Genomic DNA, 21,110 nt, shown 5'->3' with positions numbered 1-21,110 from the left:
TTTTATGTTTGATTATAAACGCAGTCTGTCGAAGTGTGACGGGGAAAGAAACAGGCTGTGGAATTTTATTGTGAGGACAAGGCAGTATAAACTAAAGCTCCATTTGCAATGTCAGGATAAAGCCCATCAGATAAGGTCAAAGTTGGCAACAGAAACACCTTAAACAGAAAATGTAAGATTCCTTGATAATTCAAAGTGCAGTTTCATGTTTTGATCTGTTTGATAACATTACATCCTGCTGTTTATTATTATTTTTTTTGCTGATCTTTAGCAAATGTTTTAAGGTGTCAAAAAAAAAGTAAGGAAATGGAGAGGTAGAAAGAGGAAAGTTTCCCATGATGCAACAGTCAAAATCCATTCAGTCTAATACAAATAGTCAGCATTCAGTACAAAAATCCTTTAAGCAGCAGAACAAAGTTTGCACAAAGCTAACTTTTTATGTTCAGGTGTTCTCTTTCTTTTAACACTATGCATAAATCAAAATGTTTAAAATATATATAAAGTTTTTTTTCATTCAAACTCATGATTTTTGTTGTTTTATTTAACTTTTTATGTTTAAATATTGATATATTACATTGCCAAACAATAAGTTATTTTAAACAATGCATATTTTTGCTTTCTATTGGATTAAATTGTTACTTTAAAATCCCTTTTGCTTACACTCAAACGTTCTGTAAAATAAAAACACTCAATTCATTCACGAAGGCATATTATTGGTTTATACAGAATATTTGAAACCTGCTCCACAAATATATTTTTCAGCGCAGCACCGTGGGCGCACAATAAAGTTTCTGGATGAAACTTTCAAGTGTCTCTGCTCTTGAGGATGAGGCACGCATCAAAAACCAGTATTGATGAAGCCACATATCCCAGACAAGGGGAGCAGCGGTTACTGAGTCAGCCTTGCTGAGATTTGTCCAGGTCTCCTTGACAGCTTCTGCTCCGGTCGCATGCTGGGCTTGCAGATGTGGACATCCACAACATCTTCGCAAACTTTGCACTCCACGGAGCAGCACCACTTGAACTTGCAGTCACAGCTGGTGACACGTTTGACAGGCATGGTGTCGTAGCCTCGTCCGCAGCACATGACCTCACAGCCGTCCAGGCCTCTGGAGAACTTGTTGCACTCCCTTCCATCTGTGCCCAAGGTGCCTGGGGAGGCAGAAGGAGAGTAAAATGTAGCCTCATGTTTAATTATTCAGTTTGACCCCAGTTTAATTCCTTTTTTGAACTCATTTTCCTGGACTGTAAGGTTCCTAAAAGTGTCAAGCTACGTTCACACCACCCTCAGCAACATAGTCAAGTGACCATTTCCAATAAAAAGTCTACGTAAACGAACGTTTTCGACTACCACCTTTTAACTCTCACATTCACAGGTCGCAACACAAGTTTCTACGACTGTTTCGGGCTCTATGTACAAAACCCATGTCCATTGAACGTATGTTTAAAATTAAACCAAGTCGAACTTTGACCAATCAGGGACTCGATTTGATAGTTACGAATGAATGGAGTCCCTTTTAGTTCATAGAAGTGCAAACCATTTGAAAATGGATCATGGAGGAAAAATTAATAATTGTGATTTGTGCCTGGATGGAAATATACAGCATCCAGTCTTTTGTTTATCGGAATAGAGCTGTGAAAGAAAACGTCTGTAGCAAGATCTACACCACTTGGACATTTCACATCAAGCCTCATTCAAGTATAGACATAGGCTACTAAACAGAAGAAAAAGAAAAAAGAAGAAGAGACTCCTCTCTGCTTGTCCAGTGTGAACACCATGGGCTAACACAAGTCACATGCCCGGTGTGAACATCCCATCAGAGGGTTGAGCCTATTATTGATCAGACAGCGGTGATGTACCGTCCTCTTCTTAGGTCAGCCATGATCATTATCAGTCTAACCTTTTGAGAGCCTATATCATGCACAATCCAGTTATTTGAATTTGTAAGTGTATTAAAATGTTCATTCTTCAAAAAAATAAACAACCCCAATGGGATATTTTGATCCATTCACGCATTTCTGAGCATTTAAAAAAAAAAAAATGCGCTTTGAGCATCAGCCCCTTCCAATCCACAAAAGCCAGCAGGTTCTCACTAGCCGATGTAGATAAGTGAAGAACGGCCCCTACCAGGACCACGCCCAGGCTAACACACGCCCACTTTCTCCACGGAGCTAGTGGTGATCTGCAAAAAACGCTTTACTTTTATATACCCAATATGCACATCCATTTTTGCAAAAGTTTAACTGTTATTTGCTTTTTTGGGCGAAACATAGACACGCTGCCACTGCCAACTCTAGGATGATGTCATGAAATGGGCGGCGTTCACATGGATTGAAAGGCGATGCCTCATAGATCGAGTCGTCTTACTTCAGGGTAGGAAAATGAGATACTCATATTTCATCAAAAAATTGTTCTTCAGTGTGCCAAAGGTAACATATTATCATACATATAGATATAGTTTACTCTGAAAGGCCCTTTCATCACTGAAAAACTCCAAAGATGAGATACAGAATCAATGGCTTGAGCTGGATGTTGAATGGCAATTTGGGAAAAATACAGCTAAAGTATTTATTTTCCAATTTTATTCTAACAAAACAAAACAAAAAACACCAAAACTCAATTGTATAAGGTAAGGTGTAAAACTCTGAGCCTCAAGTTAAATACCGAGTGTAATAACTGTGCAACCTCACCTCTGAAGCAAAGAGAAAAGGTTAGGAAGAGACAATTCCCTAAGGCTTGAGGTTAAGTGGTGTTTAATACTGACCAGAGGAAGGACTGGAAAAATAAGCCTTTAGGCTGCAAATTCCCAAACAATGAAAATTACTGGTGAGCATGCAGGGCCATGAGCTGTCCTGAGGAGTCCTTCTCAAGAAGGAAAGACGGCCTTTCCTTCAAATGAACACACTCTCATTAGCCCTCAGTGGTCAAAGTGCAACTAAGCTGAGAGCAGGGAGGAGCAGAACGAGTGGAGTCAGTGCCATCCTCTGTGCTGCACATGCCATCTCTCCTAACCTATTAACAGTGAGTCCCTTCACGCTCCGCTGAGGAGCTGGATTGAAGGCAGAGACAGAACAGGGCAAGGCAAAATAAACACCAGGAATCGAGGCAGACGTCAGAGGTCAAATGATTGAACTGCAGGCTGTGAAGGCATTAAAGCCTTCAATGGGTAGATTCTTTTGGTACTGGAGACCCAACCAGTGGTTTTTATAAAAAATTTTCAGGTTGATTGTGCCCATTTCCAATCATTTCGTAACCTAAGTTTTTAAGTCAGTTCTTGGGCTCTACATACAAAACACGCATAGGCATTGAACATGCATTAACCAGGTCAAACTTTGACCCATCAGGAACTCCGATTTGGTAGTGACGTGTGGATGGCATCCTTTTTAATTCACAGAAGAACCAATCGTTTGAACGTTAATCACAGAGGAGAAATTAATCATTGTGGTTTGTGTCCAGCCAGAATTCTATGACATCAAGCCTATCATTTGTTGGAATACAGCTTTAAAAGAAAAAGCCTGGAGAAAGATTTGCGAGATTTACACCACTTCAACATTTCGCACCAAGCCTCTTCCACCTGTAGGTGACGGACATCCGCTAGTATCGCATAGCAACACCCAGTGTGAACGCCATGTGCTAAATGATGTTGAACGCGCATCACATGCCCGATGTATACGTAGCATAAATGAGTTTGGGGTCAAAAATCCAGTACTTCCATGTTGTTTGGGAAATGAGTACCACTCAGAAAAAACAAAGGAACTAAAACAGCGTAGCAGAAACTTATTTCTCTGTAAAGTCAAAAAACTAGAGTCCTCAGCTTGTTTTTTAGTCTCTGCTGGAAAAGCCAAAAGCATTTATCGAGTCACTCACCTGTCTTTGAGTCCTTAATACAGTAATCAGGGGAGCTCTCAACATAGACTAATTCATTCTTGGTGCTTCCTTTGAAGTCCTTGTCGGCCACCATAAAGCCAGTCCCGTCCTGGTTCATCGTCACCTCGATGGCATTGTTATACTTCTTGTGAAGATAGTCTCCGGTCAGCCTGAAGTCAGACATAGCCAGCCAACAGGTTCTCAGAGAACAGGAACCACTGACCCCGTGACACTTGCACTTCAGCTTCATAAAGCGCTTCACTGCCTAGAGCAGAGGTCAGAGGTGACAGGGTGTTAAGCCTATGATGCTGTCTGTGGTCTGGTGTAGGTGTGATCAGCCCTACTTACACCTTCTTCAGTGTGTTTGGAATTTACTCTGAAACTTATAAATAAAAATCTTTAGATTTAAATTTGTTGCCTTTCCTGAAGCTTTCTGTTCCATCAAGATAAAATATTATCAGCTTTTCTGAATGAAGCTATAAATAATAACAAGTGCGGCACATTCTAGACTAACACTTTGTCAAGGACGTTTATGATATGTTGTCAATTGATATAATATTCAAAATGAAAAGATGTGCATTATAAAGGTTTTTAATGCTAGCTCACTGCTCTTAGCATCCAATCCCTGCATGGGAAACATTGAAGGTATTTCTGAAGATGAATGGCATATTATAACTGCGCTGGTTGTTAGGCCATTTAGCTAGCTTCTTAAATTTCACGTTCTAACCGTTGGGGTCTACAAGTGAGTTAATCCTTTTATTTTTACATTTTTATGAGAAACTTTATTCAGTCTCACATTCACCGATAAAGCAAAGCAATATGACCACTTTGTAAACATTGGGTTCATCCGTCAATACCTCACTGGTCTGTAGTTGTTAACAACAGTTGTGGGGTGGAACTCCCTGAGAATTTGGAGGCCAAGTCAATACTTTAACCCTTGTGCTATCCTAAGCACTTTAACATTGGGAGTTGGGTCTTCTAGACCCACTAGACAGTGCGCTCAACCTTTTTTCTTCAATGATTTGTGATCTTCACTGGTGTCCATTAATTACATGAAATCTTTCCTCCTTACGTCAATGTAAGGGTGGGGTCATCTAAGATAGCACAAGGTTTATACTCACTGGTGTGTCCTCAAACCACACCCTATCCACTTTTGTTTTATGGTGGGGAGCATTTGCATGATAAAAATTGGTCAATGCCCTTGCCAAAATTTCGTTACTACAGAACGTGTTCATGGTTTGCAAACATTTGCTTGTAATGTCCACATGGGTGGACACAAAATTTTCCAGCAAAACAATCTTCACTCTACTTTGTTTGGGTTTCCTTCATCACTTAGTGTCATTTGGTGTCACGAATTAGTCAGATATGTGAAATGCACCGGAATCTTCACGATCCACACATTGTGAAGCTCTATCTCTTCTAAGGTCTTTCTGCCAGAATCAGCACTGACTTTGACCTTCAGGAGTTGGTTTTCATTGTTAGGAGCATCCGGGTAGGTTTTTGCTCTCCACATGCATAACAGTGGAGCCGATTATTAAAACAATCATGCATTTTGTGATGCAAGCACCTTAGGGTCCCCTTTTTCACAAAAGCACGTCAGCCATGAGAAAAATCTAAGATTACAGTCATGAAGAAAATTAGATAATTAAATTAGGTCATTAAATAATCGCAAAAATACAAATAAATAAATTAGATCATCAAATAATCAGCTCCATCTTAAAAAATATTCATATACTAATGTCCAATCTTATTTTGAAAAAAAAATCATTAAAAAAAGAAAGTGATTTAATCAAAATCAGTCCAAAACATTACTAATATCCTACTCATAGAAAAAAAGATCTGAAAAAAAATTCATGTTTTTTTAATGGAGGTCAAAGTTTGGACCTTCTGCCTCCTATTAGCTATTTTTGCTTCTTTGGTTGAAATCGCATCATTGATACACCCTTTTGTGGCATTTATCAGTCCCTTAAATGTGTCTTAAGTGTCCATACTTAAACATAAGCAGAAATTACATTCTTTTGAAATTACATTTCATAGAACATTTTAAATAGGCTTAAATAATCATTTTAATGTCAAGTTATATCACTTGGATAACTCAGTGATATTTTTGTAACTACTGAGTGTATGGCCGCCATCTTAACAAACGGCCGTCATATTGGATTTTTCTTACGGTAAACGTGCTTGTGGCGCTTGTACCACAAAATGTGTCTGAAAAATCAACCCAGCCAGCTCCGCCATAAGTGGTCACCTATGACCCTGCCACTGTTTCTCCTCTTTTCATTGGTTAGGTAGCTTTTGATAAACACTGACGGCTGCAAACGTGTAACTTGGTTGATTAGCCTCTAAATTTTTATTTTACTCCTATTATATTTTAGTTTCAACACATCATTTTTAGGGACAAAATCCTACATCGCTGCCTAATCAACCTCACTCACAAACAAGTCTCCCAATGAGGAGATAATTAGCATAATTACCCTTATCTATCAGTGGTCATACTGACATGCCTGGTCAGTGTGAAAACACCAGCTTTGCACCAAACATTGTCAGCCTCCATTTTTCAGGTGTTGACAGTTTGAATGGAAAGCCGACACAACAGCTTTAGGTGAATCTAATTACAAAAACTGGCTATCGCAGGAGGAGAATTTAATCCAATAAATAGTGTTCTTTGGGTTGAACTTATTGGTACCTTAAAAGGAATGATACATCATGATTCAAGATACTCAGATTGGCATTGATAGTACAGTATATATAGGAGAAATGGGGTGTAACAGCTCAAATTCAAGTGAAGACTTCCCACTTTCTAAAAGAAATCCCCAAATCAGAATTTTTGTTGTGAATTGGTCCTACTACTATTGTAAGGGTATTAACGGTCCTATATCATAAAAAATTAACTTTTTTGTCCTTTTTAAATGTGTTATAATGTTAATTCCTCACAGAAACCAATCCCAAAGCGGTATTTTGCTCCATTTAGGCATCTCTGAGCATTCCTCTCTGACCATTACCCAATAATGATCAGGTCCAAGCGTTCATGGGTATTAACGTGGGGGAACAGCCCCTTCCAGGAAGAGTCTGTGCTGCCAGCACTGCCCCCAGGCTAACACACACACACTTTTTCCACGGAACTAGCGGTGATCAGCAAAAACGCTTTATTTTTGCACATCCTTCTGTGCAAAAGTTTGGATTTCGTTTGTTTTTCATGGGGGAAATGCAGACTCGCCGCACAGGCCGGCTCTAGGTTGAAGTCATGAAATGGGTGGCACCCACAAGAAGTAGAAGCCGGAGCCTCAAAGATCGAGTTGTCTACTGCAGAGTAGGAAACTCACTAAATTAACTCATACTTCATTAATAAAAGCATGATAAAGGCCCTTTAATCAATAAAAATGTTAATCCTTTCTCCGATCATCCAGTGTAATTTGGTATCAGCATCTCTGGTACCAGGTCCTTTCAGACCACTTGAAATTTACTTTGCTGTTTGATGATACACTTGCAGATATTGAGATGTTACACTTGTAGAGTTTAAGCAATGGTCCAACATGAGGGATTGACAGGGAAATATTTGTCAAATGTACATTTACATATCCTACGTGAATGTATGATTTAAAGTAAATTTAGGCTTTTTTAGAGGTATGTAATTCTTGTTCTTACGAACTGAACAGTGTTAAGATACATGTACACCAGACCAATAGAACAGTTTGTTAAATGATGGAGCTAAAGCTCTAACAATGACATTAATGCTGCTGCTTACCATTCGACCACATCGATTGTTATGCAGGTTCATGAGAGCGCGAGCGTCTTTCACCATCTTTTCTCTTGCATCCACGAAGGCCTTAGCAAATTTTATGCCAAAGTTGATGTTGTCACTGCAGCCACCCCATTCAAATTCGCCATTGTTGTCACTTCCAAGCCCTCTCTTGTGACTGTCGCAGCTGCAGATCTTGAGCTCCCCCTGACTGCAGGCTCTGGTGATAGCATAGACCACTCCAGCCGAGGAGATGGCGTACACAAATGCTGCCTCTTGACTGCCTGTGTGGGAAAGAATAGAGGGTTTCAAAGTTTCTATTGCCGTTTAAACTAAATAGAGGCAACATGGTTGGTATTAGAAGGGTTCTCACAACCACGGCTGCTGTGATGGAGTAAAAACAGTTGTCTTTTGTCTGAATTTGTTAACCTCGAAGCCTTCTTTTTTTACCAACACTGTTTTCCCCAGACTTCATCTGCAAACTACTTGGTACAGAAGATTCAAAAGGATGAAGAGTAAGGAAATAAACCCATTTGCAGAATATGACTCAACTCAACTTTGGCTGTAGAAACAACACAACAGACATGACGCAACTCCATAGTTGAACAACAAGAATTGCAATTTCAGCTGTGTCACACGCAAAGCATGTAAACATGTAATTTTGGACAACACAAAATTCATGATTTGGCTTCTACAAAGTTAACCCTTTAACACCGTAGCTGTCCCTGATGACAGGAAATAACACAGGCTCTTTGAAAGACCCACCCGCTTCAATGAAAACCATGTTTTGGGTGTTTTTAACCATACCTTGTAGGATTTTTCTGATAATGGAGGACGTATAAAAAGAAAATTCAGCTCAAATTTGCATTTCTGAATATTTCTTCATTCAAATTGTTGTGAATCGGGACCAGATGAAAAAATGCAGTTGGAAAAAGCTTATGGCTGTTGCATTAAAGCTACAATTGGCAAGCTATAAGCTCCCTGCTTCCCTCCATTCTGAAGCATCCATTTCTAGACGACTTGACCCATGTACGTCCTCGATTTCCTCATCTGAGCTGGTATCTGGTTCCTAACTGCACGGCTGGATAGCTCCAATATTGCTCACCGTTTCTGTCGCACATGTAATGTTATGTTTAGGGTGTGAAGGGCTGTAAGCTAGCGGGAGAGAGTTTCAACAAAGGGATGATGGGAAGTGGGGAAAAGCTTACACTGTGCCAATGGTCTCGCCCACAACTCAGAATTTCTAATGAAGTACTGCCACTCTGCAGAAACTATGTCCAAGTAAACGACACAAGTATTTTATTTTGTCTATAAACAGCATAATTAAAATTAAAATACCACTAGGAATGCTTTGAAAATAGAACCAGAGATGAATGTAGTGGGACTTGAACTACCGTTTGACTGTTTACAGAAATAGTGTAATTCCAAAGGATTCTAAATCTGAGAAAAGTATTTTTACGCCAACAGTTTATGTTAGTGAAGCTTTCTTAGCATCAGATTGTGTAAACACTGTACTATTGTAAAGTGTTGCGTATCAGTATAAACCTGCTTTTGTCCGCCCCAGAATTTGTCTGAGTTACGTCATTTATGTACACAGTCAAAGAGTTATGGTAACCCAAAGAACGTCTGGTTAAGGAAGATCACTTCATTAAGTTCAGTTCTGTTCTGTTGGTGTTTTTGAAACAATTCTCTTTCAACTAAAAACAATCTAATTATCACTTTGGTTTCAATGTTGTGATCGCAAAGAATTGAGGGATAGGATCCCCTCTCTCCTTTCAAAATGGAAGGTCCGATTTCTGCCATAAGAGCTAATACAGGAAGTACTGGATCTTGTTTGCTTTTAATTAGCTGAATTTAACCCTTGTACTATCTTGTGGGATCAAAATGACCCCACCCTTACATTGACGTGTTCTCCCTACCATGACAAAGGTGGATAAAGGTGGAAAGATTTCATGTAATCCATGGACACCAGTGAAAATCACAAATCATTGAAGAAAAAAGGTTCAGAGCACTGTCTAGTGGGTCTAGATGACCCAACTCCCAATGTTAACGTGCCTTGGCTAGCACAAGGGTTAAATGAGGCACTCGCCCACTTCTTAGTCATTTTTGTCAGTAAGGATCCTTCCTTTCCATAGAGGGACATTCGGACCGATCCTGTGTCTCCATTTCAAACAGGCTTTGCTCTGACTGTCCCACCCTCCTCCTGCTTTTGCTTCTCACACAATGAGGCAGAACACAGGCGATAAGTCAGGGAGTGAAGCTTTGTCTGGCCGCCAGAATCATCTACCCAAATATTTACATCTCCTTTCACTGTTTATACATCACCATTTTGGATGTCTCATCTGCTACTTGTTTTCAGAGAACATCCACTTTCCCAATCTTCCTTCATTCCAGAGAAGGTAAAATAACCCTCAGCGCTTTTGTTCTGTTTGTATTCCACGGTAAAGTTGATTTAATAAGACACCTATTAATTCTCTGCTTATCTGGTCACTGAGAAGACATTTAAGAGGATGATTAACTCAGCTGTCACCAACATAAACAATCACTGGAGTTCACCAAAAATTCCCAGCAGTGTATGTGCTGACTTACTGCGCAGGATGACCCTGCCAAACACAGTGTGGTCCCGGTCCATCGTGCTGCAGTTCCAGCGCTGCTGCCTGAACTGGTGCTGGCACTCTTTGATCCACTCTTTGGCTCCATCGCTGATGGACTGCATCAGATCTGGGTGCTTCTGGCAGAGCTGCCTCTGCTTGTTCACCAAACCGGGAATGTTGTCACAAATCACTCTGGCGCCCAGAGCGCCGATGTACCTGCAGACACACAACCAGCACACCCAGCGTTAAGAACGAGTTCAAAGGACATTGTCATGCTTTTGGAATGTTTGGTCTGGGTTTAGGTGTATCCCGTCTTCTGTGAATTTGTTGCAAAGGTTGTCAATCAAGCTTGTTTTGTTTTTACAGAAATATTGTTATCTTTTGTTCAGATTTTTTTAAATATAACACTGAATAATGTTGCAAAAAATAAAATCCTGTTTTGTGTCAAGAAACATTTTTCTCAACATACATAACTCTAATGCATGCACTGCAGTTCCCAGCATGGCACTTTCCGTGCTTATCAGCTGGTTTACTTTCAAAGAAGTCACTGTTTCTGATGCATTTCCAAAGGACTGTGGCACCGCGTTGTTTGAACTACCTCCATATGCATATGGGACATGTGGCTCCAAATAGCTGTAGAAATGAATGGAAAAAATTCACAAAAGTTTTTTACATGTTTATCCAGGCAAACAGCCTAAATTGTATGCCAACTTTTTTCATTAAAGCCCTGGTCACAACTGCCCTTGTGGGTGGATAGGTGCTATGTGGGGGCAAAAAATGGCCAAACCTGTATGGGGCACGAAACCGCCCCAATTCCTGCAGACCGAGCAAGAACTTGTTAGTGCTGTTCACGAAAGGAGTGTGCGCTTCTTTGCAATGTGTGTGTGAAACTTACATTAGCCTTATGAATACTTTAAGACACACATACAACACACACGACCACGGTATGTTCTACGTTTGGGACGTCTCTTGAGGTGGCCACACGCACCTCAAGGAAACTGCAAGACACACCTGCGCTCCCCTTACAATGCAGCCGCTCCACGGGCCTTGACAACCCAAAAGTGCTTTAGGATAGATGGTTCGGCTATTTCTCTCTTCTAAAATCCAATTATCTTGTTTTGTTGACATTTTGGATAGGATAATTGGTCAAACATTACTATGTGCACCTGTCAATCACTAGCACAATTCAGGAGCAGCATTAGTCACATCTCACACACAGAGGGTGCTGCAGGTTTTTGGGTTGTCCGGGTCCGTGGAGGGTTGTAAAATAAGCGCCCACATCTCAAAGAGAGCACAGTGTGTCTTACAGTTTCCTTGTGTCTCGTGTGGCCACATCAAATGACGTCATGAAGAAAGAACATCCCGTACCATGATTGAGTGTGTGGTATGTTTATTGTGAAGTGTTTTTAAGTCACTTTATTGTCTACAATCTGACAATTTTCTGCAGGGCACGAAGCAGAATTAACAATTATCCCCCGCAGACAGCCGATATTCACCCGTAAGAGCTGTTGTAATTAAAGCTTTAGTTTAGTCTGAACAGAAAGAGTAAATGTTGGGCTATGATTTATCTGTGAATGGTTCTTGTCAAGCTTTTATTAACCCAAATCTTGGTTGAGTTTAAAGCTAGCAATCTTATTTATTCTCAGGTATTGGACATGATCTTCAGCATTTTTAGACCTCCTTTGTATTGTGCTGATTTTTTTCAGCTCGGAGGAGATCCAGGGCTCGTTTTAGAAGTAACGCCAGTAAAAAGGTGGGTGGAGCATCCAACCATGCCTGTGGCCTGTATGCATGGTTAAAAGTTGAAAATTGTTTAAAGACGTGTAATTTTGTGATAATCTGATATGTCAACATTAGATTCAAGTTCTGATTTCAACATTTTCAGTGACTTTATTAGGAAGGACATGTTTTACACCAGTTTGAAGCAGGTGAGATGTGCTTTTGTCCAACTGAAATGGCACCGCGTGGAATGTTTTCTGAAAATACTAATGTATTGTATTGTACAAAATACTTATGTATTGAATTTGGGGGCTGGGAAGTGGCATGGAAGTTAGAAACCTGTCCAACCTGGACCCCGGTTCAAAGCCCAGCTAAATGTTTCTTCAGTTAAGTCTCCCCCATATATTATTGAGGTTTCTCCAGACACTACAGCTTCCTCCCAGACTCCAAAGTCAGGGGTTAGTTGACTGGTGATTCCATATTATCCTGTAATTTTGAGTGTGTTTAGCCCTGTGATGGGCTGGCAAACTGTCCAGAGTGTCTTCTCCCTAAAATGAGTGGGATAGGCTCAAGCAACCTCAGTGACCTGCAGAGAACAAAGCAGGTATAAAAGATGGATGGATGCTTTTCTATCATCGGTAAGATTCTATCTCAAGTCCAGTTTATTCATAAACAAGAACTTTAATACACAAAGAAATGGAATTTAATGCAAATTTAAAGAAATGCAAACCCCTTGATGGGCTTTTTTTGCAGTTGCCATTATGCAAAGAGAGGAGTCGCAGACCTTTTTGTAAAGCTAAATGCAAAAAAAAAAAAGTTTTTTTTTTGTTTCAGCAGCATTTCAATGCTACATCAGAAGATAAAACATACCATTAAAAACAATCCTAACAATTATAGTATGGATAAAATTAAAGTTAATTTGGACTATGACAATCAGAAAGGAATGTAATCATTTAGATAATGTTTTTTTTTATTTTTTTTAACAACGATTATTTGCTTTCTTTAAATTACTCCTTTGGAGAACTTTCCTTGTAAGCTAAGCTGTATGACAATAAACAGAGCTGGACTCAGTTGAATTAAAGTTCCACTTCAATCGTCTTTTCACGTATTGTAAAAGCGTTTTCAATTTAGGCAAAATTTTAAAATCAGTGTTGGTTTCTGGAACATTAATTCTGCAGAGCTTCAAGATCAGCAATTCACCACTGATTTGCTGCAGTGTAAGCCTGTCCACATCTCCCATCATCCTTTTGCTAACACTCTCTCCAAATAGCTTCACCAACTCAAACTAACATGACCGGTGCAACAAAAACAGTGATCAATATGGAGCTGTCCAGTCGTACAGTTTTGAGCCAGATGTCAGCTCAGACAAGATACAAAGACATATTTGGATCTATTTTTCTGCAAGTGGATGCATCAGAACAGAGCAGAGCAGGGAGCTTGTGGCCCACAGATTGGACATTTTACAACGACTATCTTTTTTAACAGGCATTTTTTCGTCTGCTCCTGACTCACAACTATTTGAATACTCCGAAATTTAATTTTAAGCCTGCCATTTCTTTTCTATATGTCCTCCACCATAAGAGAAATGCTACAAGAACATGTTCAAACACCAAAAACACATTTTCATTGGAGTGGGTCTGTAACCCTTGTGCTATCCTAGGCACTTTACCATTGGGAGTTGGGTCATCTAGACCCACTAGATAGTGCTCTGAACCATTTTTCTTCAATGATTTGTGATCCTCACTGGTGTCCATGGATTACATGAAATCTTTCCACCTTTATCCACCTTTGTCATGGTAGGGAGAACACGTCAATGTAAGGGTGGGGTCTTCTAAGATAGCACAAGGGTTAAGTCTGACACATTTTTAAAGATTCGTGCATTTCTATTGAATTATAACTCCAACAAAATCTAAGGAGCCAACTCTAGGTACCCTTTGTACATGCAGTCGTTTTTGCATTTTAGTTCATCTCATGCCTGTAGAACTTGGTCAAATTGATCTTTTTATTTTATTTTACGAATCATGTTTTTGAACGAAACACATGCTTCAAAGGTTCATTGGTTACTCTAAATTCTCCTTGGATGTGAATGTTAGAGTGCATGGGTGTGTGATTGCGGTCCTGCGATAGACTGGCGACCTGTCCAGGGTGTTTCCTGCCTTCACTCACAAGTGACCAGGATAGGCTCCGGCATCTCCATGACCCCGAAAGGGACAAAACGGGCTTAGAAGATGAAATCATGATTGTTTTGTTTTAATACCAAGTTGTAGGACTATTTCAACCAGAGACATTTTCTTGAAAAATGTTTTTTTCTGTTTAGGTCTAAAACATTCAGAAAAGTTGATACTCCTAAGTGGTTGTATCACTTGTGAAGATTGTGGGGGGGGGGGTTATCTTATGCAGACAGAATGACTCCCTTTATTCTCATTCTGAACTCTTTTGTTCAGATCTCACTCTTGCCCCTAATCACAGCCACGTTTCTGTCTCCTGGCCACAGAGACAGAAACAACCATAACAGACAGTTTCCACTCCTGTTATGGCCGTCTCTGCGTAGTTCGAACCGCGACTATCTGCTTGAGCAGTAAAGCAGAACAGAGGCACTGCTTGTGTTTATGGTGGGTTGTAGGCCTACATACCAGCAGTGACAAAAAGACCCCTGACTGTCGCCAAGAGGACACAGAGGAGTGGATCCTGAGTAGCAAGGCACTCATCTAAATTATCACAGTGGTTAAAAATAGGCTAGGAGATCTGAATGTAAAGCTCTTTGTCCATCAAATTGAAACCTACAGTATATTTACTTCTGACAGCAACAGTGTGGATGACACATGCTTTTGTCTGTCATGAAATACTTGGAATGTCTTAGAAGAAGGAAAAAAAGAATTAAAATATTGTCTCAACTTAATGAAAAGGGAATCAAAAATATGGAAGATTGCTATTTTTAGTTAAAATCAAATGGAAAAAAATGAAGTATCTCCTTCATGCACCAATGCCTGCACCTGCTGCTCAATCCATTCAAAAATTATAGATGAGGGAATTCCCCAGGACCTCATCAGGAGCTGTGCTGTACATCTCACTTTTTTTTGGAGAAAACTAACATAAACACACATTTTTCCAACATAGAGAAGATTAAAGTGACCGTTTAAGGATTTAATTACAATTTACGGTAGTCGACTTTGATTGGAAGGAAATTAAATACTAAGCATCAGAGAAAAACAAACAAATTTGAAATGCTAATTTGTCATTTTTTATGCATTTGCTGAAATTTTCCTCAATTGCTGCATCCATGTAACTCATCTTGTTCCAAAAGTTAATGTTCTAAACATTTTAATGCTGATAAATAACTAACTCACCACCAAGATGAATCCACTTTCGGCGTGAAAATAAGTAAGAACAGAATGAAGATGCTTTTTGAGTGACCATTTGTGATCCCCATAGCACCGCTGCTGTCTGAAGACTCCCCAGATTTCATCAGTTTGCTTGCGTTTTCTCCTCTCGCGTTTTGCCAAAAGACTCAAGGTCAGGTGTGGAAGTCCACGGCGCCTTCCCGCCGTCCATCATCAGGAATCAAACTGAACTTCACCCAGAGGTACGGCTCTCCAGCTCCATCAGTTCTTTTCAGTTCAAATCCACTCCTCTTGAACAACAATCACCACCGTGGGCGGCTGTCATTACGCGTCATTTACGCGCTCCCGGTGCGCCGGTGTGCGCTCTTAGTCTTACTGTTGACCGTCTGGGATAAAACTTGGACTCACTGCAAAAAGAAAACAGAAAAAAATCCCAAAAGATAATCTAGTAAAAGAAATCCAATGCAAAGTGTGGTGAAAGGAGTTTTCCGCGCGCGGGGACAGATCCTGCTCACCTTTCCTCCCACAGACGGGAATAAAGATGCGTATCGCTCCAGTGCGTCATCTGTCAGCCACCCCTTCCACAAGCTCTTGGAAAAATAATGCTATTTGCGCCTAAATAAAAGCATTTTTAGTCCTGTTGTTTAAGAATATGTCCAAAATAAACTAACCAGAACATAAACAGATAACCCTGCAAGAAGTATTCCACAGATTTTACATCCTGACACTGAGCAAATCTGGCAAACCTATCTTATGATTAAAATCCAGAAATTTTAAATATTTACTTATTCACCTTTTTCCTGTAACATCAGTGTTTACTTTTATGAGGCTAAAAACTTGAAGTATGAACACTGTGAGCATCATGCTGCAATGTAGAATTAGAATTAGAATTATGGTTTGTAGAGGGTCTGGTTTCAGCCCCTGTATATGGGATCTCCTGCAAAATAAAATGGAAATAAAACACATGAGGAAAGGAAGAGATGTAGGTGGCCTATTATAAAATGTATAATATTGGTATTTGAAGCTGGCCAGGAAGAAGCAGGAAACAATTTGATCCAACGAGGCAATGAATTACAGAAAATAAAGTAAACTGCAAAAAAAGAAGAAATATTTAGATTTAAAAGTATTACACAATGCACCAATAAATGTGTAGTTTTTCCTTTTTTTGTGTGTGTGTAATTATGAAATATTGACCTAGACGTATGATCCAAGGCTTTATGAGACATCTTCAACAACAAGAAACCAAAGATTCATTCAGAAGACAGATCAGCCATGTTTGCTGTGGAAAATCTAAATGCAGGAGACCCAAGAAGATTGTCAGAAACTTTAAGAATTGAATAAAAGAAAGGGGAAAAAGTTCAAAACCCTTTGAAGAATATCTGCCAAACCTCAACCATGTCAGAGAAGAGGTAAACAGAGACCATATTTTTAACTTCCTCTTTTGACTGAGGAGATAATGAGGGAAGGAGAAACATCTGTGAGGATGAGCAGACGAAACATGGCTGCGGATGAGAAAACTGAACAAGATAACTCAAAAAAGTAAGAATTAAATCTGTACAGAGTGACCGAGTGGTTGATTCAAAACATCACGTCTAACACCGAACCATTCTAATAAATCCTTTTAAAAAATGCTAAGCGTGAAGAGATCATTTAAACCCGTGTGCTATCTTAGATGACCCCACCCTTACATTGACATGTTCTCCCTATCATGACAAAGGTGGATAAAGATGGAAAGATTTCATGTAATCCATGGACACCAGTGAGGTTCACAAATCATTGAAGAAAAAAGGTTCAGCGCACTGTCTTGTGGGTCTAGATGACCCGACTCCCAACATTAAAGTGCCTTGGCTAGCACAAGGGTTACAAAAAAAAACCTTTTTTTGTTTTTTTTACAATAGACCCAACCATTAGAATCACAGGTTGTGATGAGTCTCTGCGATTGGTCTGAAGCCCAAATAGTCTCTGTTAGAGTAAGATCATTGATACAAGTGGTACTTTCAAATGACAGGTTACTTATTTACTTCACATAATAACTTTCATAAAATCTTCTTGTATTTATATGACTGATGTGTTACTTTACTTTACTTCACTTTGTTACACCTGTAAAACATGACAATTAAAAGAAATAACTGTTCTGGAAAGTATTTCCCAAGTATACAAGGAGCAATATAGTTTAATAATGATGACTAGTATTTATTGCTGGGAAATGTTAGGCACTGAAAGCACAACAAAAGGAGCAGCGCTCAGATTTTTGCTAATGAAAATCATCTTTTTACTTTGACGAAAGACAAAAGTTAAGAACCTGAGGTCAGTGAGCCTCTGAAAGACTAACGACATGCCACCTTATAAAAGCAGATTAAAATGAACAAAGAATGATGGGAAGTGAGGACGGGTCCACTCTGCACCTACAACTCAGAGGTGAATTTCTAAAGAGCATGTCCCAAAGCCACTATGTACATTTTGCACATTTGCAGATTGCATGGATGAAAATTGGTCATACATACTTGGAAAAGGTGAGAAACATTGTGGTCTTTACATGAAATTTTCACAGATGTATCAAGAATGAACCACATTAAAACGACTGAGGAAGTTCTAATAAACAACGCAAAGAAAACATAGATCAAAGAAAAGGCCAAAGTGATTTGTGCATCAATTACGTAATTTTAATGTGATATTTGAGCTGTGTAGCTGATATAAAAGTCATCCATCGGTGGTACATGTGTGAAACGTCTTTTAGACATACGTGGAACAGTCGTGGAAAGCCACCAATTTTGCATCTTGCAAAAAAAATCACACGTGATTGCGTAAGATTTACATAAAAATTGCACATACACGTAAACTGCGTAATTCTCAACCGACCCAATAATTTTGAACAGCTCAAAACGAAACTTACGTAAAGACCCGTCCACCGAAACCCTTGACGAACATCTGCGCACATCGACGAATGACGAACGCAAGAAACACTTATGAATGACGTATATCACGCATTTATCTTGAAAAGACCAAAATTACATATGTGGAAAACCTATAAAATGCGACGTGGCCTTAATAAACTCCTGCCACTCTGCAGAAACTGTGTCCTAGAAAATGACACTGATTTTTGAGATTTGGGAACACTTTGACAAGACATCAAAAGATGATTGGAATGGGACTCACAGGACAGACCGCCATCGCCTCTGAAAAATTAAGACTAAACATCTAATAAAAACACAAAAAAGAAACAAGTGTTCAATTCCACAAGGCCAAATGAGTAGTTTTTGTCATTAATGTAGGCCAAAGATCATTTTAAACACTCTATAATGATAACACACAAGCAGAAAAAAGAATTTGTTTGTAGTATTTTCTTATCCGGTGATGCCTCATGGACTTTTTTTGGCAGTTAGTTTGAAGTAATCCATAGTTACTAAACATAAAATGAGTGAAATATTGCATAAAAAATCAACAGGAAGGTCTCCAAGTGTGTTGCAGGAAAAGTAGTTTGTTACTGTAACTCACTACTTTTGCAAGGAGTTACTTTCAACACCTCATGTGACTTATGCCATGCTGCTCAGGGAGGGAGAGGAAATATCCTCAGCTCGGTTCCAAGCACTCGAACCTCTCTGGCAATGCCATGTGCGTGTTTGCAGTTCAGCTCATTTCATTCCTGGTCCAGAGACACGTTTGTCTCACTGAGCTACTGTGGAAATATCTGACCCATCTGAAAGCCGGTCTGCAAATCAGTGGAGCATCCATCAGGGAACACTGTATGTGAGGGGGGTTTAATCCACAAAGGGGTGTTAGTGGATTTCATTTTCAAGCACATTTTTACTCAAACAATTTCCTAAAAACGTTCTTTTTGAATTCCCACATTAACAGATGTGTTTCCTTCTCCTTTCACAGCTGTTTGCCCCTCGTTCCTTCATGTTTGCGTCTGCAGCCGTACCCTGATCTTTGTTACATGTGACCATGTCCTTCTTTACCCCAGGACAAGCTACAGGTTTTACAATGACAACTCCATAACAAATTGCTTTACAGGGAGCAGGTGCTGGTGGCAACAAGGCCACCGTCCAGCCCTCCCTTTCCTTGTGCCGCTCTTTGGGTCAGCTGCCAGCTGTGGTCTTTGAGAGGTTATACATGGGGGGCCCAGCTCCTATTCTGAGTCCATCTCATGGTCTGAGCTAATTCTGGACGGATAAAAAAAGATTAAAACAAACAGGAATTGGGCTAACTTGTGCTTATCTGAGGTTTTAGACTTTTGTAGCTCTGATACCGATAAGAACATGGATGTTTGGTTTCTGATCAGAAGGCTGTAAATTTGTTGTTTTAGCTCCTGACAGGGTTAACATCATCCCTCCTTGACCTCAGTTTCATCAACTCATTCACACGTCTGACAATCGGGTCCCAACTGGACAGTTATAGAAAACGCACAAGCAGTTTGTCTGCAGTTTATAGAAAAAAAGTTCTTCTTTTCACATGATTGTCTAGTTTTTATCAAGAGGAAAAGTTAATGTCTTCCCAACCAGGAAAAAAAAATCAAGTTCTGTGTGCTTCATTAATGTTTAATGGGATAATTTACAGACAATCATGACTATGTGACGTTTTGATGCTTTTTTATTTTTATACTTTCCAGCAGATAAGAGCTGAAAACCTCTTGCGTTGGAGAGATTTTACTGTTTGCTGTAAATTTGCATAAACCCCTTTTTTTTATTTGAGGCTTTATATTAATTATGTTTGCCTTTTCATTTCTCTTTCATTATTTTGTCTTTAATGTGTAAACATGTATGCCTACAATTTCTCATCTACCCACTCTTTTTTTGGGGCACTTTATCCATTTAAAAAAAAAAAAATCAGGTTTATTTAACACCTTGATGCCTGAATTTATTTGCCGCTATGAAAAAAAACAACAAATCACTTATTTCATTTAGATGCTGAATTAAGGTCATTTTGGAGCCAAAGTGGTTTGATGCATTAATATGCATCGATGGATTAACTATTTTCTGTTGTGTTCAAAAATAAAAGGAAATCATTAAACATATTGTGCAAATTATTGAAGTGTTTTTGTTTTTTTTACAAATTGCGAAACCATTGCATTTTGTTTTTTTCATCCCACCCCAAATATTAAAAGTGTCCCTGCAGCAGAATACAACCTATTGTCAATATGAGTCTTTTTTTCCATGGAGAACGAAAAGATGGAGTTCTTGCTGGAGGACCAGGTGTGCCTGCTCTGGATTTGGGATGCAGGTTTGCTGCCCCCGCCTGGAATGTTAATAGGGGGAGTTAAGTAAAAGACAGCTGACCCCTGCAACTAACCCTTTCCCCCCACGGCCAGAAGGGGAATTCCGTGTCAGAAAAGCCTCGTCACCTATAGCGCTTATGCTGTCAGAGAAAGGTGTGAAAGAGAGTGGAAGAGACACACCAATAAACTGATGTTAACAAGAGGAAATGCAAGTCCATCTTAAATACTGATCATTATCTGATTTCACTCTTCGCCATAGAGCTTTTAATAGTTTGTGCAACACTCAGGACAAAACAGCAAAATCTGGTCTAACAAATGCAGGGATTTTGGCATTCTACCCACCAACACTAAAATGCTTTTCTTTGAGTGTTTTTGGTTGGATTGGTGCTGCAAGACTGCAAAAAGTGAAAACGTTTCCACAGATTTAAGGTCTTGTTAAGGCTTGATTCCTATATACTCTTATTTACTTGAATATTGACCTACTTCAAGGTACTTTTACTTTATATTTCAGTATTATGTAGTTTCCTCTTGTAGTTTCTAAACATCAGGGCAGGGATCTGTAATCTTTAACAGTAAAAGATCCATTTAGGCCAGTTTCTTACTGACCAAAAGCCAGCCAGAGCTGCAATATCAC

General features: G+C 39.5%; 1 protein-coding gene across 2 annotated transcripts; it reads right to left on the bottom strand.

Moving 5' to 3' along the window:
• Window positions 1–36: 36 nt before the first annotated feature.
• On the bottom strand, window positions 37–16,162 carry LOC101164972 (protein Wnt-2b-A). 2 transcript variants are annotated; one of them, XM_078947988.1, is made up of 6 exons: window positions 15,777–16,162; window positions 15,268–15,668; window positions 10,197–10,417; window positions 7,614–7,891; window positions 3,869–4,133; window positions 37–1,152 (listed from the first exon to the last, which is right to left on the bottom strand). In XM_078947988.1, the coding sequence occupies exons 2-6, from the start codon at window positions 15,384–15,386 to the stop codon at window positions 890–892; spliced, it is 1,146 nt and encodes a 381-aa protein (XP_078804114.1). In that variant the 5' UTR covers window positions 15,387–15,668; window positions 15,777–16,162; the 3' UTR covers window positions 37–889. The 2 variants fall into 2 exon arrangements, with proteins under 2 accessions (XP_078804114.1, XP_004068824.2); XM_004068776.4 differs by having other exon boundaries at window positions 15,268–15,798.
• Window positions 16,163–21,110: the final 4,948 nt, after the last annotated feature.

The sequence above is a fragment of the Oryzias latipes genome, chromosome 5 (assembly GCF_053564925.1).
Source record: "Oryzias latipes strain Hd-rR chromosome 5, Olatipes_Hd-rR_3.1".
Taxonomy (NCBI): Eukaryota; Metazoa; Chordata; class Actinopteri; order Beloniformes; family Adrianichthyidae; genus Oryzias; species Oryzias latipes.
Note: the sequence above shows the minus strand (reverse complement) of the source record. Positions and strands in the feature narration are given on the sequence as shown.

Bases quoted from the DNA above. Each gene is read 5' to 3' on its own strand.
- LOC101164972 (XM_078947988.1), bottom strand. From the start codon at position 15,386: ATGAAATCTGGGGAGTCTTCAGACAGCAGCGGTGCTATGGGGATCACA. The intron at 7,892-10,196 runs GTAAGTCAGCAC...TTTCCCACACAG, and splicing joins TGGCAGGGTCATCCTGCGCA to GCAGTCAAGAGGCAGCATTT. The intron at 1,153-3,868 runs GTGAGTGACTCG...CTGCCTCCCCAG, and splicing joins TATTAAGGACTCAAAGACAG to GCACCTTGGGCACAGATGGA.